The 26,377-nt window shown below is 46.2% G+C and overlaps 1 protein-coding gene across 1 annotated transcript in view; it reads left to right on the top strand.

Moving 5' to 3' along the window:
* The window catches only part of LOC129858418 (actin-binding LIM protein 3-like), an 83,887-nt gene that overhangs the window by 34,463 nt on the left and 23,047 nt on the right, over window positions 1-26,377 (top strand). Inside the window, exons 3-6 of the mRNA XM_055927624.1 lie at window positions 11,995-12,178; window positions 15,594-15,709; window positions 17,259-17,385; window positions 25,650-25,743. Coding sequence (XP_055783599.1) covers window positions 11,995-12,178; window positions 15,594-15,709; window positions 17,259-17,385; window positions 25,650-25,743 — 521 coding nt within the window. The remainder of the gene's footprint in view (window positions 1-11,994; window positions 12,179-15,593; window positions 15,710-17,258; window positions 17,386-25,649; window positions 25,744-26,377) is intronic.

Below are 26,377 nucleotides of genomic sequence, written 5' to 3'. Positions count from 1 at the left end.
ACACATCACACAAACACACACACATCACACACACACACACTCACATCACACACACACTCACATCACACACACACTCACATCACACACACACACTCACATCACACACACACTCACATCACACACACACTCACATCACACACACACACCACACACAGACACACATCACACACACACACACACCACACACAGACACACATCACACACACACTCACACACACATCACACACACACACTCACAACACACACACACTCACATCACACACACACTCACATCACACACACACTCACATCACACACACACTCACATCACACACACACTCACATCACACACACACTCACATCACACACACACTCACATCACACACACACTCACATCACACACACACACACTCACATCACACACACACACACTCACATCACACACACACACACTCACATCACACACACACTCACATCACACACACTCACATCACACTCACACACTCACATCACACTCACACACTCACATTACACACACACACATCACACACACACATCACACACACACTCACATCACACACACACTCACATCACACACACACACACACATCACACACACACACACACTCACATCACACACCCACTCACATCACACACCCACTCACATCACACACCCACTCACATCACACACCCACTCACATCACACACCCACATCACACACACACACACTCACATCACACACCCACATCACACACACACACACACTCACATCACACACACACTCACATCACACACACACTCACATCACACACACACTCACATCACACACACACACATCACACACAGACACACATCACACACACACACACAACCCACATACACACATCACACACACACTCACACACACATCACACACACACACTCACATCACACACACACTCACATCACACACACACTCACATCACACACACACACACACATCACACACACACACACACACACACACACACACACACACACTCACATCACACACTCACATCACACACACACACACACACACACTCACATCTCACACACACACTCACATCACACACACACACACACACTCACATCACACACACACATCACACACACACTCACATCACACACACACACACACATCACACACACACACTCACACACACACACGCCCACATCACACACACACACTCACTCACTCACATCACAACCTCACTCACACACACACACTCACATCACACACACACACACACATCACACACACATCACACACACATCACACACACACTCACATCACACACACACATCACACACACACTCACATCACACACACACACACACATCACACACACATCACACACACACACACACATCACACACACACACTCACATCACACACACACACACACACACTCACATCACACACACACACACTCACATCACACACACACACACATCACACACACTCACATCACACACACACACATCACACACTCTCACACACACACATCACACACACACACACACATCACACACACACACACTCACATCACACACACACTCACATCACACACACACACTCACATCACACACACACTCACATCACACACACACTCACACACACACACCACACACAGACACACATCACACACACACACACACCACACACAGACACACATCACACACACACTCACACACACATCACACACACACACTCACAACACACACACACTCACATCACACACACACTCACATCACACACACACTCACATCACACACACACTCACATCACACACACACTCACATCACACACACACTCACATCACACACACACTCACATCACACACACACTCACATCACACACACACACACTCACATCACACACACACACACTCACATCACACACACACTCACATCACACACATCACACACACTCACATCACACTCACACACTCACATCACACTCACACACTCACATTACACACACACACATCACACACACACATCACACACACACTCACATCACACACACACTCACATCACACACACACACACACATCACACACACACACACACTCACATCACACACCCACTCACATCACACACCCACTCACATCACACACCCACTCACATCACACACCCACTCACATCACACACCCACATCACACACACACACACTCACATCACACACCCACATCACACACACACACACACTCACATCACACACACACTCACATCACACACACACTCACATCACACACACACTCACATCACACACACACACATCACACACAGACACACATCACACACACACACACAACCCACATACACACATCACACACACACTCACACACACATCACACACACACACTCACATCACACACACACTCACATCACACACACACTCACATCACACACACACACACACATCACACACACACACACACACACACACACACACACACACTCACATCACACACTCACATCACACACACACACACACACACACTCACATCTCACACACACACTCACATCACACACACACACACACACACTCACATCACACACACACATCACACACACACTCACATCACACACACACACACACATCACACACACACACTCACACACACACACGCCCACATCACACACACACACTCACTCACTCACATCACAACCTCACTCACACACACACACACTCACATCACACACACACACACACATCACACACACATCACACACACATCACACACACACTCACATCACACACACACATCACACACACACTCACATCACACACACACACACACACACACTCACATCTCACACACACACTCACATCACACACACACACACACACTCACATCACACACACACATCACACACACACTCACATCACACACACACACACACATCACACACACACACTCACACACACACACGCCCACATCACACACACACACTCACTCACTCACATCACAACCTCACTCACACACACACACACTCACATCACACACACACACACACACATCACACACACATCACACACACATCACACACACACTCACATCACACACACACATCACACACACACTCACATCACACATCACACACACATCACACACACACACACACATCACACACACACACTCACATCACACACACACTCACATCACACACACACTCACATCACACACACATCACACACACACTCACATCACACACACACTCACATCAAACTCACATCACACACACACACACACACACATCACACACACACACACACATCACACACACACACTCACACACACACACGCCCACATCACACACACACACTCACTCACTCACATCACAACCTCACTCACACACACACACACTCACATCACACACACACACACACATCACACACACATCACACACACATCACACACACACACACACATCACACACACATCACACACACATCACACACACACATCACACACACACATCACACACACACTCACATCACACACACACACACACATCACACACACACACATCACACACACACACACACATCACACACACACACTCACATCACACACACACTCACATCACACACACATCACACACACACTCACATCACACACACACTCACATCAAACTCACATCACACACACACACACACACACACACACACATCACACACACACTCACATCACACACACACACACACATCACACACACACACTCACATCACACACACTCACATCACACACTCACATCACACACACACTCACATCACACACACGCTCACATCACACACACACACTCACATCACACACACACACTCACATCACACACACACACTCACATCACACACACACACTCACATCACACACACACACTCACATCACTCACATTACACACTCACATCACACACACACACACACACACTCACATCACACACTCACTCACATCACACACTCACTCACATCACACACTCACTCACATCACACTCACTCACATCACACACACACACATCACACACACACTCACATCACACACACATCACACACACTCACATCACACACACATCACACACACACTCACTCACATCACACACTCTCACACACATCACATCACACACACACACACACACACACACACACGCCCACATCACACACACACACTCACTCACTCACATCACACCCTGACTCACTCACTCACACACACACACGCCCACATCACACACACACACTCACTCACTCACATCACCACCTCACTCACACACACACACTCACATCACACACACACACACACACATCACACACACATCACACACACACTCACATCACACTCACATCACACACACACACTCACATCACACACACACACACACACATCACACACACACTCACATCACACACGCACATCACACACACACTCACATCAGAGACACACACACACATCACACACACACACTCACACACACACTCACATCACACACACACTCACATCACACACACATCACACTCACATCACACACACACTCACATCACACACACATCACACACACACTCACATCACACACACACTCACATCACACACACACTCACATCACACACACACATCACACACACACTCACATCACACACACACACACATCACACACACACATCACACACACACACACACACACACACTCACATCACACACTCACATCACACACACACTCACATCACACACACACTCACATCACACACACACACTCACATCACACACACACTCACATCACTCACACACTCACATCACACACACACACCACACACAGACACACATCACACACACACACCACACACAGACACACATCACACACACATCACACACACACTCACTCACATCACACACTCACGCACATCACATCACACACACACACACACACACGCCCACATCACACACACACACACTCACTCACTCACATCACACCATGACTCACTCACTCACACACACACACGCCCACATCACACACACACACTCACTCACTCACATCACAACCTCACTCACACACACACACTCACATCACACACACACACACACATCACACTCACATCACACACACACTCACATCACACACACACATCACACACTCACATCACACACACACTCACATCACTCACACACTCACATCACACACACACACCACACACAGACACACATCACACACACACACCACACACAGACACACATCACACACACATCACACACACACTCACTCACATCACACACTCACGCACATCACATCACACACACACACACACACACGCCCACATCACACACACACACTCACTCACTCACATCACACCATGACTCACTCACTCACACACACACACGCCCACATCACACACACACACTCACTCACTCACATCACAACCTCACTCACACACACACACTCACATCACACACACACACACACATCACACTCACATCACACACACACTCACATCACACACACACATCACACACTCTCACACACACACATCACACACACACATCACACACACACTCACATCACACACACACACACACACACATCACACACACACACTCACATCACACACACACTCACATCACACACACACTCACATCACACACACACTCACATCACACACACATCACACACACACTCACATCACACACACACTCACATCACACACACACACACACACACTCACATCACACACACACACACATCACACACACACTCACATCACACACACACACACATCACACACACACACACACACACACACACACTCACATCACACACTCACATCACACACTCACATCACACACACACTCACATCACACACACACTCACATCACACACTCACATCACACACACACTCACATCACACACACACACACTCACATCACACACACACTCACATCGCTCATATCACACACACACACACTCACATTACACACTCACATCACACACACACACTCACTCACATCACACACTCACTCACATCACACACTCACTCACATCACACACACTCACATCACACACACACACTCACATCACACACACATCACACACACACATCACACACACATCACACACACACTCACTCACATCACACACTCACTCACATCACATCACACACACACACACGCCCACATCACACACACATCACACACACACATCACACACACATCACACACACACTCACTCACATCACACACTCACTCACATCACATCACACACACACACACACGCCCACATCACACACACACACACACACTCACTCACTCACATCACACCCTCACTCACTCACTCACACACACACACACGCCCACATCACACACACACACACACTCACTCACTCACATCACAACCTCACTCACTCACTCACTCACACACACACTCACTCACATCACACACTCACTCACATCACAACCTCACTCACTCACTCACATCACACACTCACTCACATCACACACTCACTCACATCACAACCTCACTCACTCACTCAGTCACTCACTCACATCACACACACACTCACAAGTCCTATAACTGTCTCCCAATACTAGCTGGATCTCTCTCTCTCTTTTACTCTTCCTATCTCTCTTCCTTTTGCTCCTTTACTATCTCACTTTCCTTGCCTCTCTCTCTCTCTCTCTCTCTCTCTCTCTCTCTCTCTCTCTCTCTCTCTCTCTCTCTCTCTCTCTCAGAGCAGCTCCTGTCTATGTGCCAAGCTCTGTCAGAATGATGAAGGTCCATCATTACATCTCTCCATAGACAATGTCAAAATCCAATGATGATATCTCTATACACAGCGCCTCATGTCATGTCAGATGGATGGAGCTCTCGTCTCTCTCCTGGGACACTTTTCCCTAGTGTACATAGTGGGCCCTGGTCAAACGTAGTGCACTAAATAGGGAATAGGGTGCAATTTGGGACGTAGACAAAGACTAGTTCATAGTGAAGAACTATTAATATTCTTTAGCTGTGTTAAGTCAATACACTCCACTCATGAACTCAGGATACAATTAGTTATTGTTGAACGGTGTGTGTGTGTGTGTAGCGAGGGTGGCGGGATGGATTGTGTGTGTGTGTGTGCGTGTGCGTGTGCGAGTCCACTGGGACGATACAGCTCACAAAGGAAGATGATATGCATGCATATGATAGAATCATGACTAGCAGTGTAATTTGGTGTTTTTGCTGGTCCCCAGGAACGTCGGGAGAAGCAGTCAAAAAATAAATAAATATATATATATTTAATTGTCCACTAGGAAAACAAAGTGGCCAGAGTTTGGATTGAACCTGCAGTCTATGGAGCAAGAGCTTGTTGCTTAAACCACTGCTGCACCATCTGCCCACAACTAGTTAGAAAGGCCAGGCTTAATAAATGGCGAAACGTAACCGAGGGATTGTTTTTCTGTTTTAAACCTTCAATCTTAAACTTAATGGCTCAACTGTTCGTTTTTTTTTCAATCACTTTGGTAAATATTTCAGATACAAGTCTTATATTTTCAGAATTCTGAGCACCCATTCTGAGCACCCATCCCGGATCCGGGATCATTCTCATCAGAAACGCTGACTAGCATAGCCTAGCGCCACAGGGATATAATATAATATAATTTCATGAAATCACAAGTCCAATAGAGCAAATGAAAGATAAACATCTTGTGAATCCAGCCAACATGTCTGATTTTTAAAATGTTTTACAGCGAAAACACAACATATATTTAGGTTAGCTCACCACAATATCCAAAAACACACTGTCATTTTTTCACAGAAAAGATAGCTTTCACAAAACCCACAAATAGAGATAAAATGAATCACTAACCTTTGAACAACTTCATCAGATGACAGTCATATGACATCATGTTATACAATACATTTATGTTTTGTTCGATTATGTGCATATTTATAGCCACAAAACGTGGTTTTACATTGGCGCCATGTTCAGAAATGGCTCCAAAATAGCGAAAATAATTACATAGCAATGTGAAATACAGAAATAGTCATCATAAACTTTGATGAAAGATACATGTTTAACATATAATTAAAGATACACTGGTTCTTAATGCAACCGCTATGTTATATTTTAAAAATAACTTTAGTAAAAAGCACAGCATGCAATAATCTGAGACAGCGCTCAGCCATTCTCCGCCATGTTGGAGTCAACAGAAATACAAAATTACATCATAAATATTCCCTTACCTTTGATGATCTTTCATCAGAATGCAGTGCCAGGAATCCTAGTTCCACAATAAATATTTTTTTTGTTTTATAATGTCCATTACTTCTGTCGAATTAGCAACTTTGTCTAGCATGTGTAGTTCACGTGTCTATCGAACTTTACGCTAAGGAACGAAAACTTAAAAAAGTGATATTACAAATCGAATAAACTGGTCAAACTCAGTTGAGAATCAAACATCAGGATGTTTTTCTCATATATATCCAATAACGTCCCAGACGGAGCATTTCTTCATGTCTATCTAATGCATTGTAGACAAGAACATCACATGCCCTGTGTGCGTGGCCAAAAACTGGCAATATGCCTGACCTGTCACTCCAAAGGCTCTCATCCGGTCCCACATGAAGATATATGCTTCATTCCACGTTCTACTGCCTGTTGACATCTAGTGGAAGGCGTATGAAGTGCATACAAATCCATAAATATAAGGCAATTGAATAGGCGATGCCTTTCACAGTGACCCATTTCAGAATTTTCACTTCCTGTTTGGAAGTTTGCCTGCCATATGAGTTCTGTTTTACTCACAGATATAATTCAAACAATTTTAGAAACTTCAGAGTGTTTTCTATCGAATAGTAATAATAATATGCATATCATATGATCTAGGACAGAGTACGAGGCCGTTTAATTTGGGCGTCAATTCATCCCAAAGTGAAAATGTCGCCCCCTATCCCTAAGAAGATAACAGTTGTAATCCCACTGCTTTATGTTCAGAACCTTTTGAGCATTCGTTGGAGTTAACCAAACACATGAGGACATTTTGTTTAGCCACCGATACTTCAGATATTGATAGGCTCAACGTTTAGTCATTTTAACTAAGATTTAATCCAATAACAAGAAATGCATGATACAATTTTCTGAACAGATATTTTTTGAAGTGCGGACTATAAGGAATAATACAGTGTGAATACCAGTTACAGTATTTAACCATGTACCATTATTTACACATTTTTCAGGTTTAATGCAAATAAAATATATATGTAATCTGTATCCAATGTAAAGTTTAGAGCTTGTTGAGAATAATGTCAGTCTTACAGTTTCAGTAGATGAATAAATCATCAGATACAGTGCATACAGAAAGTATTCAGACCCATTGACTTTCTCCACATTTTGTTACATTACAGCCTTATTATAAAATGTATTAAATATTATTATTTTTTTCATCAATCTACACATAATGCCCCATAATGACAAAGCAAACACAGGTTTTTCTAAATTAGAGCAAATGTATTCAAACTATTTGCTATGAGACTTGAAATTGAGCTCAGGTGCATCCTGTTTCCATTGATCATCCTTGAGATGTTTCTACAACTTGATTGGAGTTCACCTGTGGTAAATTCAATTGATTGGACATGATTTGGAAAGGCACACACCTGTCTATATAAGGTCCCACAGTTGACAGTCCATGTCAGAGCAATTGTTCGCAGAGCTCTGAGATAGGATTGTGTTGAGGCACAGATCTGGGGAAGGGTACCAAAACATTTCTGCAACATTGAAGGTTCCCAGAAACACAGTGGTCTCCATCATTCTTAAATGGAAGATGTTTGGAACCACCAAGATTCTTCCTAGAGCTGCCCACCCGGCCAAACTGAGCAATCGGGGGGGAAGGCCTTGGTCAGGGAGGTGACCAAGAACCCAATGGTCACTCGGTCAGAACTCCAGAGTTTCTCTGTGGAGATGGGAGAACGTTCCAGAAGGACACCCATCTCTGCAGCACTCCACCAAGCAGGTCAGACAGAAGCCACTCCTCAGTAAAAGGCACATGACAGCCCTGCTTATAGTTTGGCACCTAAAGGACTCAGACCATGATAAACCAGACTGATGAAACCAAGATTGAACTCTTTGGCCTGAATAGCAAGTGTCAATTCTGAAAGGAAAAATGGCACTATCCCTATGGTGAAGCATAGTGGTGGCACCATATTGCTGTGGGCATGTTTTTCAGCGGCAGGGAGACTAGTCAGGATCAAGCGAAAGATGAACGGAGCAAAGAACAGAGAGATCCTTGATGACAACCTGTTTCAGAGCGCTCAGGACCTTGGACTGGGGCGAAGGTTTATCTTCCAACAGGACAACAACACTATGCACAGCCAAGACTGTGCAGGAGTGGCTTCGGGACAAGTCTCTGAATGTTCTTGTGTGGCCCAGCCAGGGCCTGGACTTGAACCCGATCGAACATCTCTGGAGAGAACTGAAAATAGCTGTGCAGCAATGCTCCCCAGCTAACCTGACAGAGCTTGAGAGGATCTGCAGAGAAGAATGTGAGAAACTCCCCAAATACAGGTGTGCCAAGCTTGTAGTGTCATACCCAAGAAGACTCGAGGCTGTAATCACTGCCAAAGATGCTTCAACAAAGTACTGAGTAAAGGGTCTGAATACTTATGTAAATGTGATAGTTTTTTTAGATTTTTATAGATAAAAAAATATTTGGGGTTTGTCATTATGGGGTAGTATGTGTAAGTTGTTGAGGGGGGGGGGGACAATTGAATACATTTATTGGTGATATTGGTGTTGGTGCAGAGTGGTATTTGTTTGTTGTACTCAGTCAATTGAAAATGAGCTTAGAGTTTTGAAACGAGACATTTTGATGATCTGTTTAGATTTTTGTGCCTAGAGTTGTGAAAATTACACCAAAGTGATTGAAAAAGTGAGGGAGAGGGGGAGACGGAGAGGGGGAGACAGAGAGGGGGAGAGAGGGAGACTGCGAGAGGGAGAGCAAAAGATGAAATGGTGATTCACTGATCTGATTTAAACATATTGATCCTCCTTTAGGAGTACCACTGACCTTTTAGGAACCCACTAGAGTTACTATAGTTTATCTCTTCACTTGACCTTACAGACAAATAGCTGTGGAGAATACCAACTCTGTTTACTAGAACAAATCACACATGTAGTCTCTCTCTCCCCCTCATCTCTCTCTCTCTCTCTCTCTCTCTTCCCGTGGAGAACATGTAGGAAAGGATATTTTGTTCCATCTCATTTATCTCCAATGAAGGAATCGTTTCTGGATCTTCTGGAGAAAATTTGTTTTCCACATTGTCTTTATTTTCACATCACACCAAACTGTTAGCCGAGTGTCCACAAACGGTATACCCGACACCCGGAAACACACACACGCAAGTAGGCACGCACCACAGGAGGCTGGGGCACCTTAAATAGGGAGGGCTTGTGGTAATGGCTGGAGCGGAATATGGAATGGTATCACATGGTTTGATGCCATTCATCTGCTTCCTCACAGCCAGTATTATGAGCCGTCATCCCCTCAGCAGCCTCCAATGGCAAGCACGCATGCAGATATACACACACACACACACCATGTCTATGTCTGCCTGTCTGTAATGAGGGTGAGCTGTTCTGTCTGGAGAAGCAGGGAGGAGGAAACCTAATGAAACCCAACAAAATATCTCTGTCAGAACCACCACTGAACAGCCCTCTGAGCTCCCCAGAAAACACTCATTGGCTCATTTGGAACAGTTTACTGTGGAAGTGGGGCAGATGTGACCAACTGGGTCTACACCCGGGACATAGACTAGCTTTGCCAGCTCAACTAAAGCCAAGGAATTACTGTAGCTTGGTGCAAGCAGTTTTGTTTCTCGTTTTTACCATGCTTTTTCATGTAGAATAGTTTGAGTGTTCAGTCTTTATCCTAATCCACCATCTCTCTCTTTTTCTCTCTCTTTCCTCCTCTCCCTCTCTCTCTCTCTCTCTCTCTCTTTCTCCCCTCTCTCCCCCCCAACTCTCTCTCCAGTGTGTGGGTGTGGCCTGGCTAGATCTGGGTTCTTTCAGAAGAGTGGTGAGTACATCTGTACGTCAGACTACCAACGTCTGTACGGGACGCGCTGTGACCGCTGTGACGGATTCATCACCGGGGAGGTGGTCTCAGCACTGGGGAGGACCTACCACCCTACCTGCTTTGTCTGCAGTGTCTGCAGGTACACACACACACACACACACACACACACGCACACTCTCTCTCCCTAACATGCATACTGTACACACACTCTCTAACACACACACACAAACAGACGTCTCCTGATTGATCATTGTGAAACAGTGAGGGTGAGCTCTTTTGTAGTTAGCTCTATACTGCGTTTCAGTGAACTGGTGTTTTGAAAAGGCAGTAGAGATGGTGGGAGACAGAGACATAGAGCGTGCTGTCAGAGTAGGACAGAAATAGCAGCGATGCTTTTGTGGCCAGAGTAACATGTCTTCCATTAAATATGTAGAGTAAAAGTTGAAAGCGCAGAGCAAGGCTGACGGTGCAGAGTCTCTGGAAGGAGAGACACACACAGCTAACAACAAAGTCTCACACACACACACTCCCCTAGTCTACTAATCCTCTAGTCTACTACTAGTAGTCTACTACTACTCCTCTAGTCTACTACTACTACTCTAGTCTACTACTGCTCCTCTAGTCTACTACTACTACTCTAGTCTACTACTACTACTCTAGTCTACTACTAATCCTCTAGTCTACTACTACTACTCTAGTCTACTACTACTCCTCTAGTCTACTACTACTCCTCTAGTCTACTACTACTCCTCTAGTCTACTACTACTCCTCTAGTCTACTACTACTACTCTAGTCTACTACTACTCCTCTAGTCTACTACTCCTTTAGTCTACTACTGCTCCTCTAGTCTACTACTACTCCTCTAGTCTACTACTACTCCTCTAGTCTACTACTCTAGTCTACTACTACTCCTCTAGTCTACTCCTCTAGTCTACTCCTCTAGTCTACTCCTCTAGTCTACTACTACTCCTCTAGTCTACTACTACTCCTCTAGTCTACTACTACTCCTCTAGTCTACTACTACTCCTCTAGTCTACTACTACTCATCTAGTCTACTACTACTCCTCTAGTCTACTACTACTACTCTAGTCTACTACTACTCCTCTAGTCTACTACTACTCCTCTAGTCTACTACTACTCCTCTAGTCTACTACTACTCCTCTAGTCTACTACTCTAGTCTACTACTACTCCTCTAGTCTACTACTACTCCTCTAGTCTACTACTACTCCTCTAGTCTACTACTACTCCTCTAGTCTACTACTCTAGTCTACTACTCTAGTCTACTACTACTCCTCTAGTCTACTACTGCTCCTCTAGTCTACTACTGCTCCTCTAGTCTACTACTACTCCTCTAGTCTACTACTACTCCTCTAGTCTACTACTACTCCTCTAGTCTACTACTGCTACTCTAGTCTACTACTGCTGCTCTAGTCTACTACTACTCCTCTAGTCTACTACTACTCCTCTAGTCTACTACTACTCCTCTAGTCTACTACTACTCCTCTAGTCTACTACTACTACTCTAGTCTACTACTGCTCCTCTAGTCTACTACTGCTCCTCTAGTCTACTACTACTACTCTAGTCTACTACTACTACTCTAGTCTACTACTACTCCTCTAGTCTACTACTACTTCTCTAGCCTACTACTACTACTCTAGCCTACTACTACTACTCTAGCCTACTACTACTCCTCTAGTCTACTACTACTTCTCTAGTCTACTACTACACCTCTAGTCTACTACTACTCCTCTAGTCTACTACTCTAGTCTACTACTGCTCCTCTAGTCTACTACTGCTCCTCTAGTCTACTACTACTCCTCTAGTCTACTACTACTCCTCTAGTCTACTACTACTCCTCTAGTCTACTACTACTCCTCTAGTCTACTACTACTCCTCTAGTCTACTACTGCTCCTCTAGTCTACTACTCCTCTAGCCTACTACTACTCCTCTAGTCTACTACTACTCCTCTAGTCTACTACTACTCCTCTAGTCTACTACTGCTCCTCTAGTCTACTACTACTACTCTAGTCTACTACTACTACTCTAGTCTACTACTACTCCTCTAGTCTACTGCTCCTCTAGTCTACTACTACTCTAGTCTACTACTACTCCTCTAGTCCACTACTCTAGTCTACTACTGCTCCTCTAGTCTACTACTACTCCTCTAGTCTACAACTACTACTCTAGTCTACTACTGCTCCTCTAGTCTACTACTGCTCCTCTAGTCTACTACTACTACTCTAGTCTACTACTACTCCTCTAGTCTACTACTACTCCTCTAGTCTACTGCTCCTCTAGTCTACTACTGCTCCTCTAGTCTACTACTCTAGTCTACTACTCTAGTCTACTACTACTCCTCTAGTCTACTACTGCTCCTCTAGTCTACTACTGCTCCTCTAGTCTACTACTGCTCCTCTAGTCTACTACTACTCCTCTAGTCTACTACTGCTCCTCTAGTCTACTACTGCTCCTCTAGTCTACTACTACTCATCTAGTCTACTACTACTCGTCTAGTCTACTACTACTCGTCTAGTCTACTACTACTCCTCTAGTCTACTACTACTCCTCTAGTCTACTACTCCTCTAGCCTACTACTACTACTCTAGTCTACTACTACTACTCTAGTCTACTACTCCTCTAGCCTACTACTACTCCTCTAGTCTACTACTGCTCCTCTAGTCTACTACTGCTCCTCTAGTCTACTACTACTCCTCTAGTCTACTACTACTCATCTAGTCTACTACTACTCGTCTAGTCTACTACTCCTCTAGCCTACTACTACTCGTCTAGTCTACTACTCCTCTAGCCTATTACTACTACTCTAGTCTACTACTACTCCTCTAGTCTACTACTACTCCTCTAGTCTACTACTACTCCTCTAGTCTACTACTCCTCTAGTCTACTACTACTCCTCTAGTCTACTACTACTACTCTAGTCTACTACTCCTCTAGTCTACTACTACTCCTCTAGTCTACTACTACTACTCTAGTGTACTACTCCTCTAGCCTACTACTACTCCTCTAGTCTACTACTACTCGTCTAGTCTACTCCTCTTCCTCCTATAGTGTTCTACTAATAATATCAGCTAATAACTATCTAATATCTCAAATCGTCAAGCCATTAACATTCAGTAGGCCATCCAAACCATGTTCTCCTGACATGCCTGACAGCACACTACATTCTGTAGGCCATCCAATGACATCTTCCTCACAACCAAAGACTTGATACCTGCTCTCACACATCAGATATACACAAGCACAGCCTTTTCTGGGTAAAGTAAGGGGTTATTCCTGCATGTATCTAAAGCTGGGCTTTAAAGTTTATTTCCTCAGTCACAGTGAAACCATTTTTGTGTGTGTGCGTGTGTGTGTGTCCTCACACAAAGCGTGAGAGCGTTGGTTGTTCAGTGGTGAGAACAATAACCATGTGGCACGAATTGTGGTTCCTTCCCTGGGCGCAGTGTGTGTGTGTGTGTGTGTGTGTGTGTGGTGTGTGTGTGTGTGTGTGTGTGTGTGTGTGTTTTTAATCAGTGTGTATCTCCCCCGTGTAGGAAGCCGTTCCCTATCGGAGACAGAGTGACGTTCAGTGGGAAGGACTGTGTGTGTCAACAGTGTTCTCACACACTCGTCACCTCCAACGAACCAATCAAGATCCATGGACCCAGCCGTAAGTCCCGCCCTCATGACCTCGAGACTTGGACCTAGAGGTCTTCACGGGTCCAAAATGTTGTACCTTCTCCAAAATGGACCTGGGGTATTCCCTCCCGAACCCAATATATGCATATATATATTTTTTATATATAGAGACCCATTCTGAATGGACCCGAGGACTACTAGACCCATCCCGTGTAGACCTGGTCTGGTCCAGACCCAGTCCTAGTGAGGGAAGCAGCAGAAAAGTCATTTTTTTAAGCTACTTTGTTAACCAGAGCTGATAAAGCATGAGAGGGAGAGAGGTGCCGTTCTAGCAAGCGGGGGAGGGGCCGTACTGTGAGCAAGTGACATGGGGTGCAGGGAGGAGGAAGGGAGAGATGAAAGACAGCAACCAACCAACCTGACTCACGCTATAGTAGAATAATAGCTGCCATAGCTAGGTTATTTATCATCCACTATGATTACGTAGTACCTGTCTTGGACTGCATCAAACCGGAACGAGAAGCTAGTTAAGCTAGCTAGCTACACGCACCACGTTCCACTCTCGTGAAGAGCAGGAGCATAAATTATACAATTTCTTTCTCTCTACTGCAGCAGTCGCATGCAGATCTGTGCGGGCCCTTCCGGACAAGTCAGTTAACATTACACTTACCCGTGACCCGTGACAATCATATCATAGCTGACCTAGACCTGTGACATTAATTAGAATTCTGCATTCAGACCCGCTCAGGTCTCGGATCAGGTCTCGGATCAGGTCTCGGTATTCAGGTCTCGGGTATTCAGGTACTGGTGGATCTGTGAGGAACTCTACTTGGAACCAATCTAGAACTTACCTCTAGACCACACCCCTTTAGGGTGACACACTCTAGAACCAACTCCTAGATCACACCCCATACGGGGTCTGCAGGTATAGGGCTGATACACTGAGTTGACACACACATTGTTGGGTACAGATACATTAGCCCCTCAGGTTTGTCCCTCTCTCGCTTCTTTTCTCTTGTCCCCCTAATTCTCACCACTTTTCTTCACCTCTTTCCCCCACCCCTCCTCCCCCTCCACTCTCCCTCCTCTCTCTCTGTCTCTCCCTCCACCTCTCTCCCTCTCCCCCCTCTGCCTCCCTGTCCCCTTCTCTCCCCTCCCTCATCCTCTCCACCTCCCTCTCCCCATCTCCCCCCTCCCTCATCCTCTCCACCTCCCTCTCCCCATCTCCCCCCTCCCTCATCCTCTCCACCTCCCTCTCCCCCCTCCCTCATCCTCTCCACCTCCCTCTCCCCATCTCCCCCCTCCCTCATCCTCTCCACCTCCCTCTCCCCCCTCCCTCATCCTCTCCACCTCCCTCTCTCCCTCTCCCCCCTCCCTTATCCTCTCCACCTCCCTCTCCCCCCTCCCTCATCCTCTCCACTTCCCTCATCCTCTCCACCTCCCTCTCCCCATCTCCCCCCTCCCTCATTCTCTCCATCTCCCTCTCCCCATCTTCCCCCTCCCTCATCCTCTCCACCTCCCTCTCCCCCCTCCCTCATCCTCACCTCTCTCTCCCCATCCCCCCCTCCCTCTCTCTCCAGACTGTTCAGGGTGTGGAGAGGATATAAAACAGGGACAGTCTCTGCTGGCGTTGGAGAAACAGTGGCATGTCAGCTGCTTCAAGTGTCAAACCTGCAACATGGTCCTCACTGGGGAATACATCAGCAAGTCAGTACACACACACACACACACACACACACACACACACACACACACACACACACACACACACACACACACACACACACACACACACACACACACACACACACACACACACACACACAGTCAGACGTACAGTACCGGTTTTAACACACATACTTCATCCAGGGTTTTTCTTTATTTTTACTACTTTATACATTTTGGAATAATAGTGAAGACATCAAAACTATGATATAACACATATGGAATCATGTAGTAACCCAAAAAGTGTTAAACATCAAAATATATTTTAGATTTGAGATTCTTCAAAGTAGCCACCCTTTGCCTTGATGACAGCTTTGCACACTCTTGGCATTCTCTCAACCAGCTTCATGAGGTAGTCACCTGGAATGCATTTCAAATAACAGGTGTGCCTTGTTTAAAGTTAATTTGTGGAATTTCTTTCCTTCTTAATGCATTTGAGCCAATCAGTTGTGTTGTGACAAGGTAGGGTTGGTATACAGAAGATAGCCCTATTTGGTAAAAGACCAAGTCCATATTATGGCAAGAACAGCTCAAATAAGCACAGAGAAAGAACAGTCCTGTCACGTTCTGACCTTAGTTCTTTTGTTATTTTGTTTTAGTATGGTCAGGGTGTGAGTTGGGTGGGTTATCTATGTTCGTTGTTCTATGTTGGTTTTTGCGTTTGGCCTGGTATGATTCTCAATCAGAGGCAGGTGTCGTTAGTTGTCTCTGATTGAGAATCATACTTAGGTAGCCTTTTTTCACCTGTGTTTCGTGGGTGTTTATTTTCTGTCTTTGTGTATGTCACCAGACAGGACTGTTTCGTGTCATTCTCGTTTATCGTTAGTTTTGTTTGTTTTTTCGAGTTTCGTTTTCATTAAAAGGCATAATGAATACTTACCACGCTGCAGTTTGGTCCTCCTCTCTTTCTCCTAACGACGAGCGTTACAGAAACACCCACCAACAAAGGACCAAGCAGCGTGGTAACGGGAAGCAGCAGCAATCGCAGGACTCCTGGACTTGGGAGGAGATTCTGGATGGAGATGGACCCTGGGAACAGGCTGGAGAATATCGCCGCCCCAAGGCTGAGCTGGAGGCAGCGAAAGCAGAGAGGCGGCGGTATGAGGAGGCAGCACGGCAGCGTGGCTGGAAGCCCGAGAGGCAGCCCCAAAAATGTATTGGGTGGGGGCACACGGGGCGTGTGGCGAAGTCAGGTAGGAGACCTGCGCCAACTCCCCGTGCTTACCGTGGAGAGAGAGGGATTGGGCAGGCACCGTGTTATGCTGTGAGGCGCACGGTGTCCCCGGTGCGCAGGCAGAGCCCGGTGCGGTACATAGCAGCGCCTCGTATTGGCCGGGTTAGAGTGGGCATCGAGCCAGGTGCCATGAAGCCGGCACAGCGCATCTGGTCTCCAGTGCGTCTACTTGGGCCGGGGTACATGGCACCAGCCCTACGCATGGTGTCCCCGGTTCTCCAGCACAGCCCAGTGCGGGCTATTCCACCTCACCGCACTGGCCTGGCTACGGGGAGCATTCAGCCAGGTAGGGTTGGGCAGGCTCGGTGCTGGAGACCTCCAGTGATCCTCCACGGTCCGGTCTATCCGGTGCCTCCTCCACGTACCAGACCTCCGGTGGCAGCCCCACGCACCAGGCTGTCTCTCCGTTTCCTTCCTCCAGGTGCTCCCGTCTGTCAGGCGCCGCCTGAGTCTCCCTCCTGTCCAGCGCCGCCTGAGTCTCCCTCCTGTCCAGCGCCGCCTGAGTCTCCCTCCTGTCCAGCGCCGCCTGAGTCTCCCTCCTGTCCAGCGCCGCCTGAGTCTCCCTCCTGTCCAGCGCCGCCTGAGTCTCCCTCCTGTCCAGCGCCGCCAGAGCCGCCCGTTTGTCCTGCGCCGCCAGAGCCGCCTGTCTGTCCTGAGCTGCCCCTCAGTCCGGAGCCGCCCTTTATTAGGGTTTCCAGTCCAAGGTCGGCGGCGATGGTTGCTGCTCTAAAGACGCCACTGAAGCGGACTAAGACTATGGTGGAGTGGGGTCCACGTCCCGCGCCAGAGCCGCTACCGCGGACAGATGCCCACCCAAACGCTCCCATATAGGTTCAGCTTTTGCGGCCGGAGTCCGCACCTTGGCCAAGGTGCGGACTCCGCAGAACCTTGGCCCCCCCCCCAAGGTTCTGACGTTATTTCTTTGTTTTAGTATGGTCAGGGCGTGAGTTGGGTGGGTTATCTATGTTCGTTGTTCTATGTTGGTTTTTGCATTTGGCCTGGTATGATTCTCAGAGGCAGGTGTCATTAGTTGTCTCTGATTGAGAATCATACTTAGGTAGCCGTTTTCCACCTGTGTTTCGTGGGTGTTTATTTTCTGTCTTTGTGTATGTCACCAGACAGGACTGTTTCATTTCGTGTCATTCTCGTTTATCGTTAGTTTTGTTGTTTTGTTCGAGTTTCATTTTCATTAAAAGGCATAATGAATTTTATTTTATTTTATTTATTTCACCTTTATTTAACCAGGTAGGCTAGTTGAGAACAAGTTCTCATTTGCAACTGCGACCTGGCCAAGATAAAGCATAGCAGTGTGAACAGACAACAACACAGAGTTACACATGGAGTAAACAGAAAACAAGTCAATAACATGGTAGAAAAAAAAAGAGAATCTATATACAATGTGTGCAAAAGGCATGAGGTAGGCAATAAATCGAGTAATTACAATTTAGCAGATTAACACTGGAGTGATAAATCATCAGATGATCATGTGCAAGAAGAGATACTGGTGTGCAAAAGAGCAGAAAAGTAAATAAATAAAAGCAGTATGGGGGGTGAGGTAGGTAAATTGGGTGGGTAGTTTACAGATGGACTATGTACAGCTGCAGCGATCGTTTAGCTGATCGGATAGCAGATTTTTAAAGTTGTTGAGGGAGATAAAAGTCTCCAACTTCAGAGATTTTTGCAATTCGTTCCAGTCGCAGGCAGCAGAGAACTGGAAGGAAAGGCGTCCAAATGAGGTTTTGGCTTTAGGGATGATCAGTGAGATACACCTGCTGGAGCGCGTGCTACGGGTGGGTGTAGCCATCGTGACCAGTGAACTGAGATAAGGCGGCACTTTACCTAGCATAACCTTGTAGATGACCTGGAGCCAGTGGGTCTGACGACGAACATGTAGCGAGGGCCAGCCGACTAGGGCATACAGGTCGCAGTGGTGGGTCGTATAAGGTGCTTTAGTAACAAAACGGATGGCACTGTGATAAACTGCATCCAGTTTGCTGAGTAGAGTATTGGAAGCTATTTTGTAGATGACATCGCCGAAGTCGAGGATCGGTAGGATAGTCAGTTTTACTAGGGTAAGTTTGGCGGCGTGAGTGAAGGAGGCTTTGTTGCGGAATAGAAAGCCGACTCTAGATTTGATTTTGGATTGGAGATGTTTGATATGAGTCTGGAAGGAGAGTTTGCAGTCTAGCGAGACACCTAGGTACTTATAGATGTCCACATATTCTAGGTCGGAACCGTCCAGGGTGGTGATGCTAGTCGGGCGTGCGGGTGCAGGCAGCGAACGGTTGAAAAGCATGCATTTGGTTTTACTAGCGTTTAAGAGCAGTTGGAGGCCACGGAAGGAGTGTTGTATGGCATTGAAGCTCGTTTGGAGGTTAGATAGCACAGTGTCCAAGGAAGGGCCGGAAGTATACAGAATGGTGTCGTCTGCATAGAGGTGGATCAGGGAATCGCCCGCAGCAAGAGCAACATCATTGATGTATACAGAGAAAAGAGTCGGCCCGAGAATTGAACCCTGTGGTACCCCCATAGAGACTGCCATAGGACCGGACAACATGCCCTCCGATTTGACACACTGAACTCTGTCTGCAAAGTAGTTGGTGAAGGTTGGAGTCGCCAGGAGGAAGGCATGGCCAGCCATTGAGAAATGTTTGTTGAAGTTTTCGATTATCACGGACTTATCAGTGGTGACCGTGTTACCTAGCCTCAGTGAAGTGGGCAGCTGGGAGGAGGTGCTCTTGTTTTCCATGGACTTTACAGTATCCCAGAACTTTTTGGAGTTAGAGCTACAGGATGCAAATTTCTGCTTGAAAAAGCTGGCCTTTGCTTTCCTGACTGACTGCGTGTATTGGTTCCTGACTTCCCTGAACAGTTGCATATCGCGGGGGCTCTTCGATGCTATTGCAGTTCGCCACAGGATGTTTTTGTTCTGGTCGAGGGCAGTCAGGTCTGGAGTGAACCAAGGGCTATATCTGTTCTTGGTTCTGCATTTTTTGAACGGAGCATGCTTGTCTAATATGGTGAGGAAGTAACTTTTAAAGAATGACCAGGCATCCTCAACTGACGGGATGAGGTCAATATCCTTCCAGGGTACCCGGGCCAGGTCGATTAGAAAGGCCTGCTCGCAGAAGTGTTTTAGGGAGCGTTTGACAGTGATGAGGGGTGGTCGTTTGGCCGCGGACCCGTGGCGGATACAGGCAATGAAGCAGTGATCGCTGAGATCTTGATTGAAGACAGCAGAGGTGTATTTGGAGGGAAAGTTGGTCAGGATAATGTCTATTAGGGTGCCCATGTTTACGGATTTAGGGTTGTACCTGGTGGGTTCCTTGATGATTTGAGTGAGATTGAGGGCATCAAGCTTAGATTGTAGGACTGCCGGGGTGTTAAGCATATCCCAGTTTAGGTCACCTAACAGATCAAACTCTGAAGCTAGATGGGGAGCGATCAATTCACAGATGGTGTCCAGGGCACAGCTGGGAGCTGAGGGGGATCGGTAGCAGGCGGCAACAGTGAGAGACTTATTTCTGGAGAGATTAATTTTTAAAATTAGAAGTTCGAACTGTTTGGGCATAGACCTGGAAAGTATGACAGAACTTTGCAGGCTATCTCTGCAGTAGATTGCAACTCCTCCCCCTTTGGCAGTTCTATCTTGACGGAAAGTGTTATAGTTGGGTATGGAAATCTCAGAATTTTTGGTGGCCTTCCTAAGCCAGGATTCGGAAACGGCAAGGACATCAGGGTTGGCAGAGTGTGCTAAAGCGGTGAGTAAGGCAAACTTAGGGAGGAGGCTTCTGATGTTGACATGCATAAGGCCAAGACTTTTTCGATCACAGAAGTCAACAAATGAGGGTGACTGGGGACATGCAGGGCCTGGGTTTACCTCCACATCACCCGAGGAACAGAGGAGTAGTAGGATGAGGGTGCGGCTAAAGGCTATCAAAACTGGTCGCCTAGAGCGTTGGGGACAAGGAATAAAAGGAGCAGATTTATGGGCGTGGTAGAATAGATTCTGGGCATAATGTGCAGACCAGGGTTTGGTGGGGCACGGGTACAGCGGAGGCAAGCCCAGGCACTGGGTGATGATAAGAGAGGTTGTATCTCTGGACATGCTGGTCTCAATGGGTGAGGTCACCGCATGTGTGGGGGGTGGAACAAAGGAGGTATCAGAGGTACGGAGAGTGGAACTACGGAGGTCCATTGCAAACCAAAACAATGATAACTAGCCTGAACAACAGTATGCAAGGCATATTGATATTTGAGAGAGACATACAATAAGGCATAAAGTGATTGCAGGTCTTGATTGGGAGAGCTAGCTAAAACAACAGGTGAGATAACAGCAGCTAGTCAGCTAACACAGCAACAGCAGGTAAAAATGGCGACGACCAGGCAGAGAGGGTCGGATTAACTACACACAGATCCTGAGTTAAAGCACAGAGCCGACAGATAAAACACAAATAAACGGAATTGAGTACCGTGAATTAATGGACAGTCAAGCAGGCATCAGCTATGTAGCCGAGTGATCATAGTGTCCAGGGGGCAGCCGTAGATGGAGCAGTGAGGCCTCCACTAAGCTAGCCCGCGGCGTTTAAAGTTAGTAGCCCGGGGGGTGGTCTGCTCAGACGGAGGGGGTCTGCTCAGACGGAGGCCGGTTGAGGGCACAGCGGATGGGGTATTTGTCTGCAGACCAGACGTGGTCGTGTCGACAGAGAATCCAAGCCGGATGGCGGTGGCGAAAGAGAGGTTGTGAATTGTAGAATTGTGTTTGCTAACTGGTGCTAGCTTCGTGATTCAGACAGCTAGTCATGGGTAGCAAGCTAGCAGAAGATGGAGGTCTGTTTTTAGCCACGCCGTGCAATTCCGTCGGTATATTAGTGGGGTTCCGTGTGGTAGAGGGGACCAATCCAATTGTCAAAATAGTTATAGTGGCCTAAGAAGATTGTTTGATAGACCTGTTCAGATAGCAGCCGATATGCTCAAGACAGCTAACGATTAGCGGGCCGCAGTTAGCATATGGACGTTCAGGTTACGTCGCGATGGAGGGGCCAGTTGAAATACTCCCTCGGGCAGATAACGTTGGTATCCCAGTCGTGAAGGCCCGGTGGGGCTCCGCATCAGCAGTAAAACGGGTCCGGATAGGTGATTGTAGCCCAGGAGTGGCTGATGGAACTCTTCAGCTGGCTAGCTCCGGGATAATTGGTGTTTGCTCCGGAATTGATGTTAGCCAATAGTCACTCGGATAGCAGCTAGTTAGCTGCAAGATCCAGGTGTAAATGTCCAGAGCTTGCGGTAAAAATCCGGGGATATGGAGAGAAAATAGGTCTGGTATGCTCTGGTCTGAGTCGCGTTGTACAAAACTGGCAATAGTTTTCCGAGCTAAAGGATAGCTGATGAGCGCCAGCTGTGGTTAGCTGAACTACTAACGTTAGCTTGTGAGCTGGCTAACTTCTGGCTAGCTTCTGTTGTAGATTCCGGATACGAGGTGAATAATACTTTTGAGGAAAAAAAAACAGATCCGCACCACATTTGGTGAGGTGGGTTGCAGGAGAGTGTTTTGAAGTTGAGTTTTTAAGAAGAAAAAAAAATATATATAAAAAGATATGCGAAGAAAAATATATAAAATATATATACACGGGACAAGACGAGGACAAAGGACATCTGACTGCTACGCCATCTTGGATATGCTTACCACGCTGCAGTTTGGTCCTCCTCTCTTTCTCCTAACAACGAGCGTTACAAGTCCATTATTTTAAGAAGTGAATGTCAGTCAATCTGGAACATTTCAAGAACTTTGAAAGTTCCTTCAAGTGCAAACCATCAAGCGCTATGATGAAGCTGGCTCTCATGAGGACCGCCACAGGAAAGTAAGACACAGAGTTACCTCTGCTGCAGAGGATAAGTTCATTAGAGTTACCAGCCTCAGATCGCAGCCCAATTAAATTCTTCACAGAGTTCAAGTAACAGACACATCTCAACATCAACTGTTCAGAGGTGACTGTGTGAATCAGGCCTTCATGGTTGAATTGCTGCAAAGAAGCCACTACTAAAGGACACCAATAAGAAGAAGATACTTGCTTGGGCAAAGAAAAAACACAAGTCATTGACTTTAGACCAGTGGAAATCTGTCCTTTTGTCTGATGAGTCCACATTTGAGGTTTTGGTTCCAACCACCGTGTCTTTGTGAGATACGGAGTAGGTGAACGGATGATCTCTACATGTGTGGATCCCACCGTGAAGCATGGAGGAGGAGGTGTGATGGTGTGGGGGTGCTTTGTTGGTGACACTGTCACTTAACCAGCATGGCTACCACAGCATTTGGCAGCGATATGCCACCCCATCTGGTTTCAGCTTAGTGGGACTATCATTTGTTTTTCAACAGGACAATGACCCAAAATACACGTCCGGGCTGTATAAGGGCTATTTGAGCAAGAAGGAGAGTGATGAAGTGTTGTATCAGATCACCTGGCCTCCACAATCACCCGACCTCAACCAAATTGAGATGGTTTGGGATGAATTGGAATGCAGAGGGAAGGAAAAGCAGTCAAGTGCTCAGCATATGTGGGAACTCCTTCAAAACTGTTGAAAAAGCATTCCTCATGAAGTTGGTTGAGAGAATGCCAAAAGTGTGCAAAGCTGTCATCAAGGCAAAGGGTGGCTACTTTGAAGAATCTAAAATCTAAAATATATTTTGTTTTGTTTAACACTTTTTTGGTTACTACATATGTGTTATTTCATATTTTTTATGTCTTCACTATTATTCTACAATGTAGAAAATATTAAAAATAAAGAAAACCCTGGAATGAATGTGTGTCTAAACTTTTGACTTGTACTGTATATACACGAAGACACATAGGCATGTACACACACAGAGACACACCACACACACACAGACACACCACACACACACACACACACACACAGACACACCACACACAAACACAGACACACACAGACACACCAGACACACACACAAACACAGACAAACAGATTGGGTGTTTAACCCTTTGTGTTTCAGGGACAACGTGCCGTACTGTGAGTCTGATTACCACGCCCAGTTTGGGGTTAAGTGTGAGACGTGCAGCAGATACATCAGTGGACGGGTTCTGGAGGTGAGCACTCATACACACTCCCCCTGGGGACCTATCCTCTCCTCTCCTCACCTCGCCTCCTCTGACCTCTCCTCACCTCGTCTCCTATCACTTCACCTCTCCATCAGTCTCTCTCTGGGTTATTAACAGCTTCTACAACATGCCTGGCTTCATCTGCTGCCCTGTGTGTGTGTGTGTGTGTGTGTGTGTGTGTGTGTGTGTGTGTGTGTGTGTGTGTGTGTGTGTGTGTGTGTGTGTGTGTGTGTGTGTGTGTGTGTGTGTGTGTGTGTGTGTGTGTGTGTGTGTGTGTGTGTGTGTGTGTGTGCGTGTCCGATTAATCGGACGATTTTTATATATATATTTGTAATAATGACAATTACAACAATACTAAATGAACAATAAACACTTTTATTTTAAATTAATATAATACATAAATAAAATAAATGTAGTCTCAAATAAATAATAAAACATGTTCAATTTGGTTTAAATAATGCAAAAACAGTGTTGTAGAAGTGCAATATGTGCCATATATAAGAAAGCTAATGTTTATGTTCCTTGCTCAGGACATGAGAGCATATGAAAGCTGGTGCTTCCTTTTAACATGAGTTGTCAATATTACCAGTTTTTCCCAGTTGCCACCTGAGACAGAGGAAGC

This window comes from Salvelinus fontinalis, chromosome 6, assembly GCF_029448725.1.
Source record: "Salvelinus fontinalis isolate EN_2023a chromosome 6, ASM2944872v1, whole genome shotgun sequence".
NCBI lineage: Eukaryota > Metazoa > Chordata > Actinopteri > Salmoniformes > Salmonidae > Salvelinus > Salvelinus fontinalis.
Note: the sequence above shows the minus strand (reverse complement) of the source record. Positions and strands in the feature narration are given on the sequence as shown.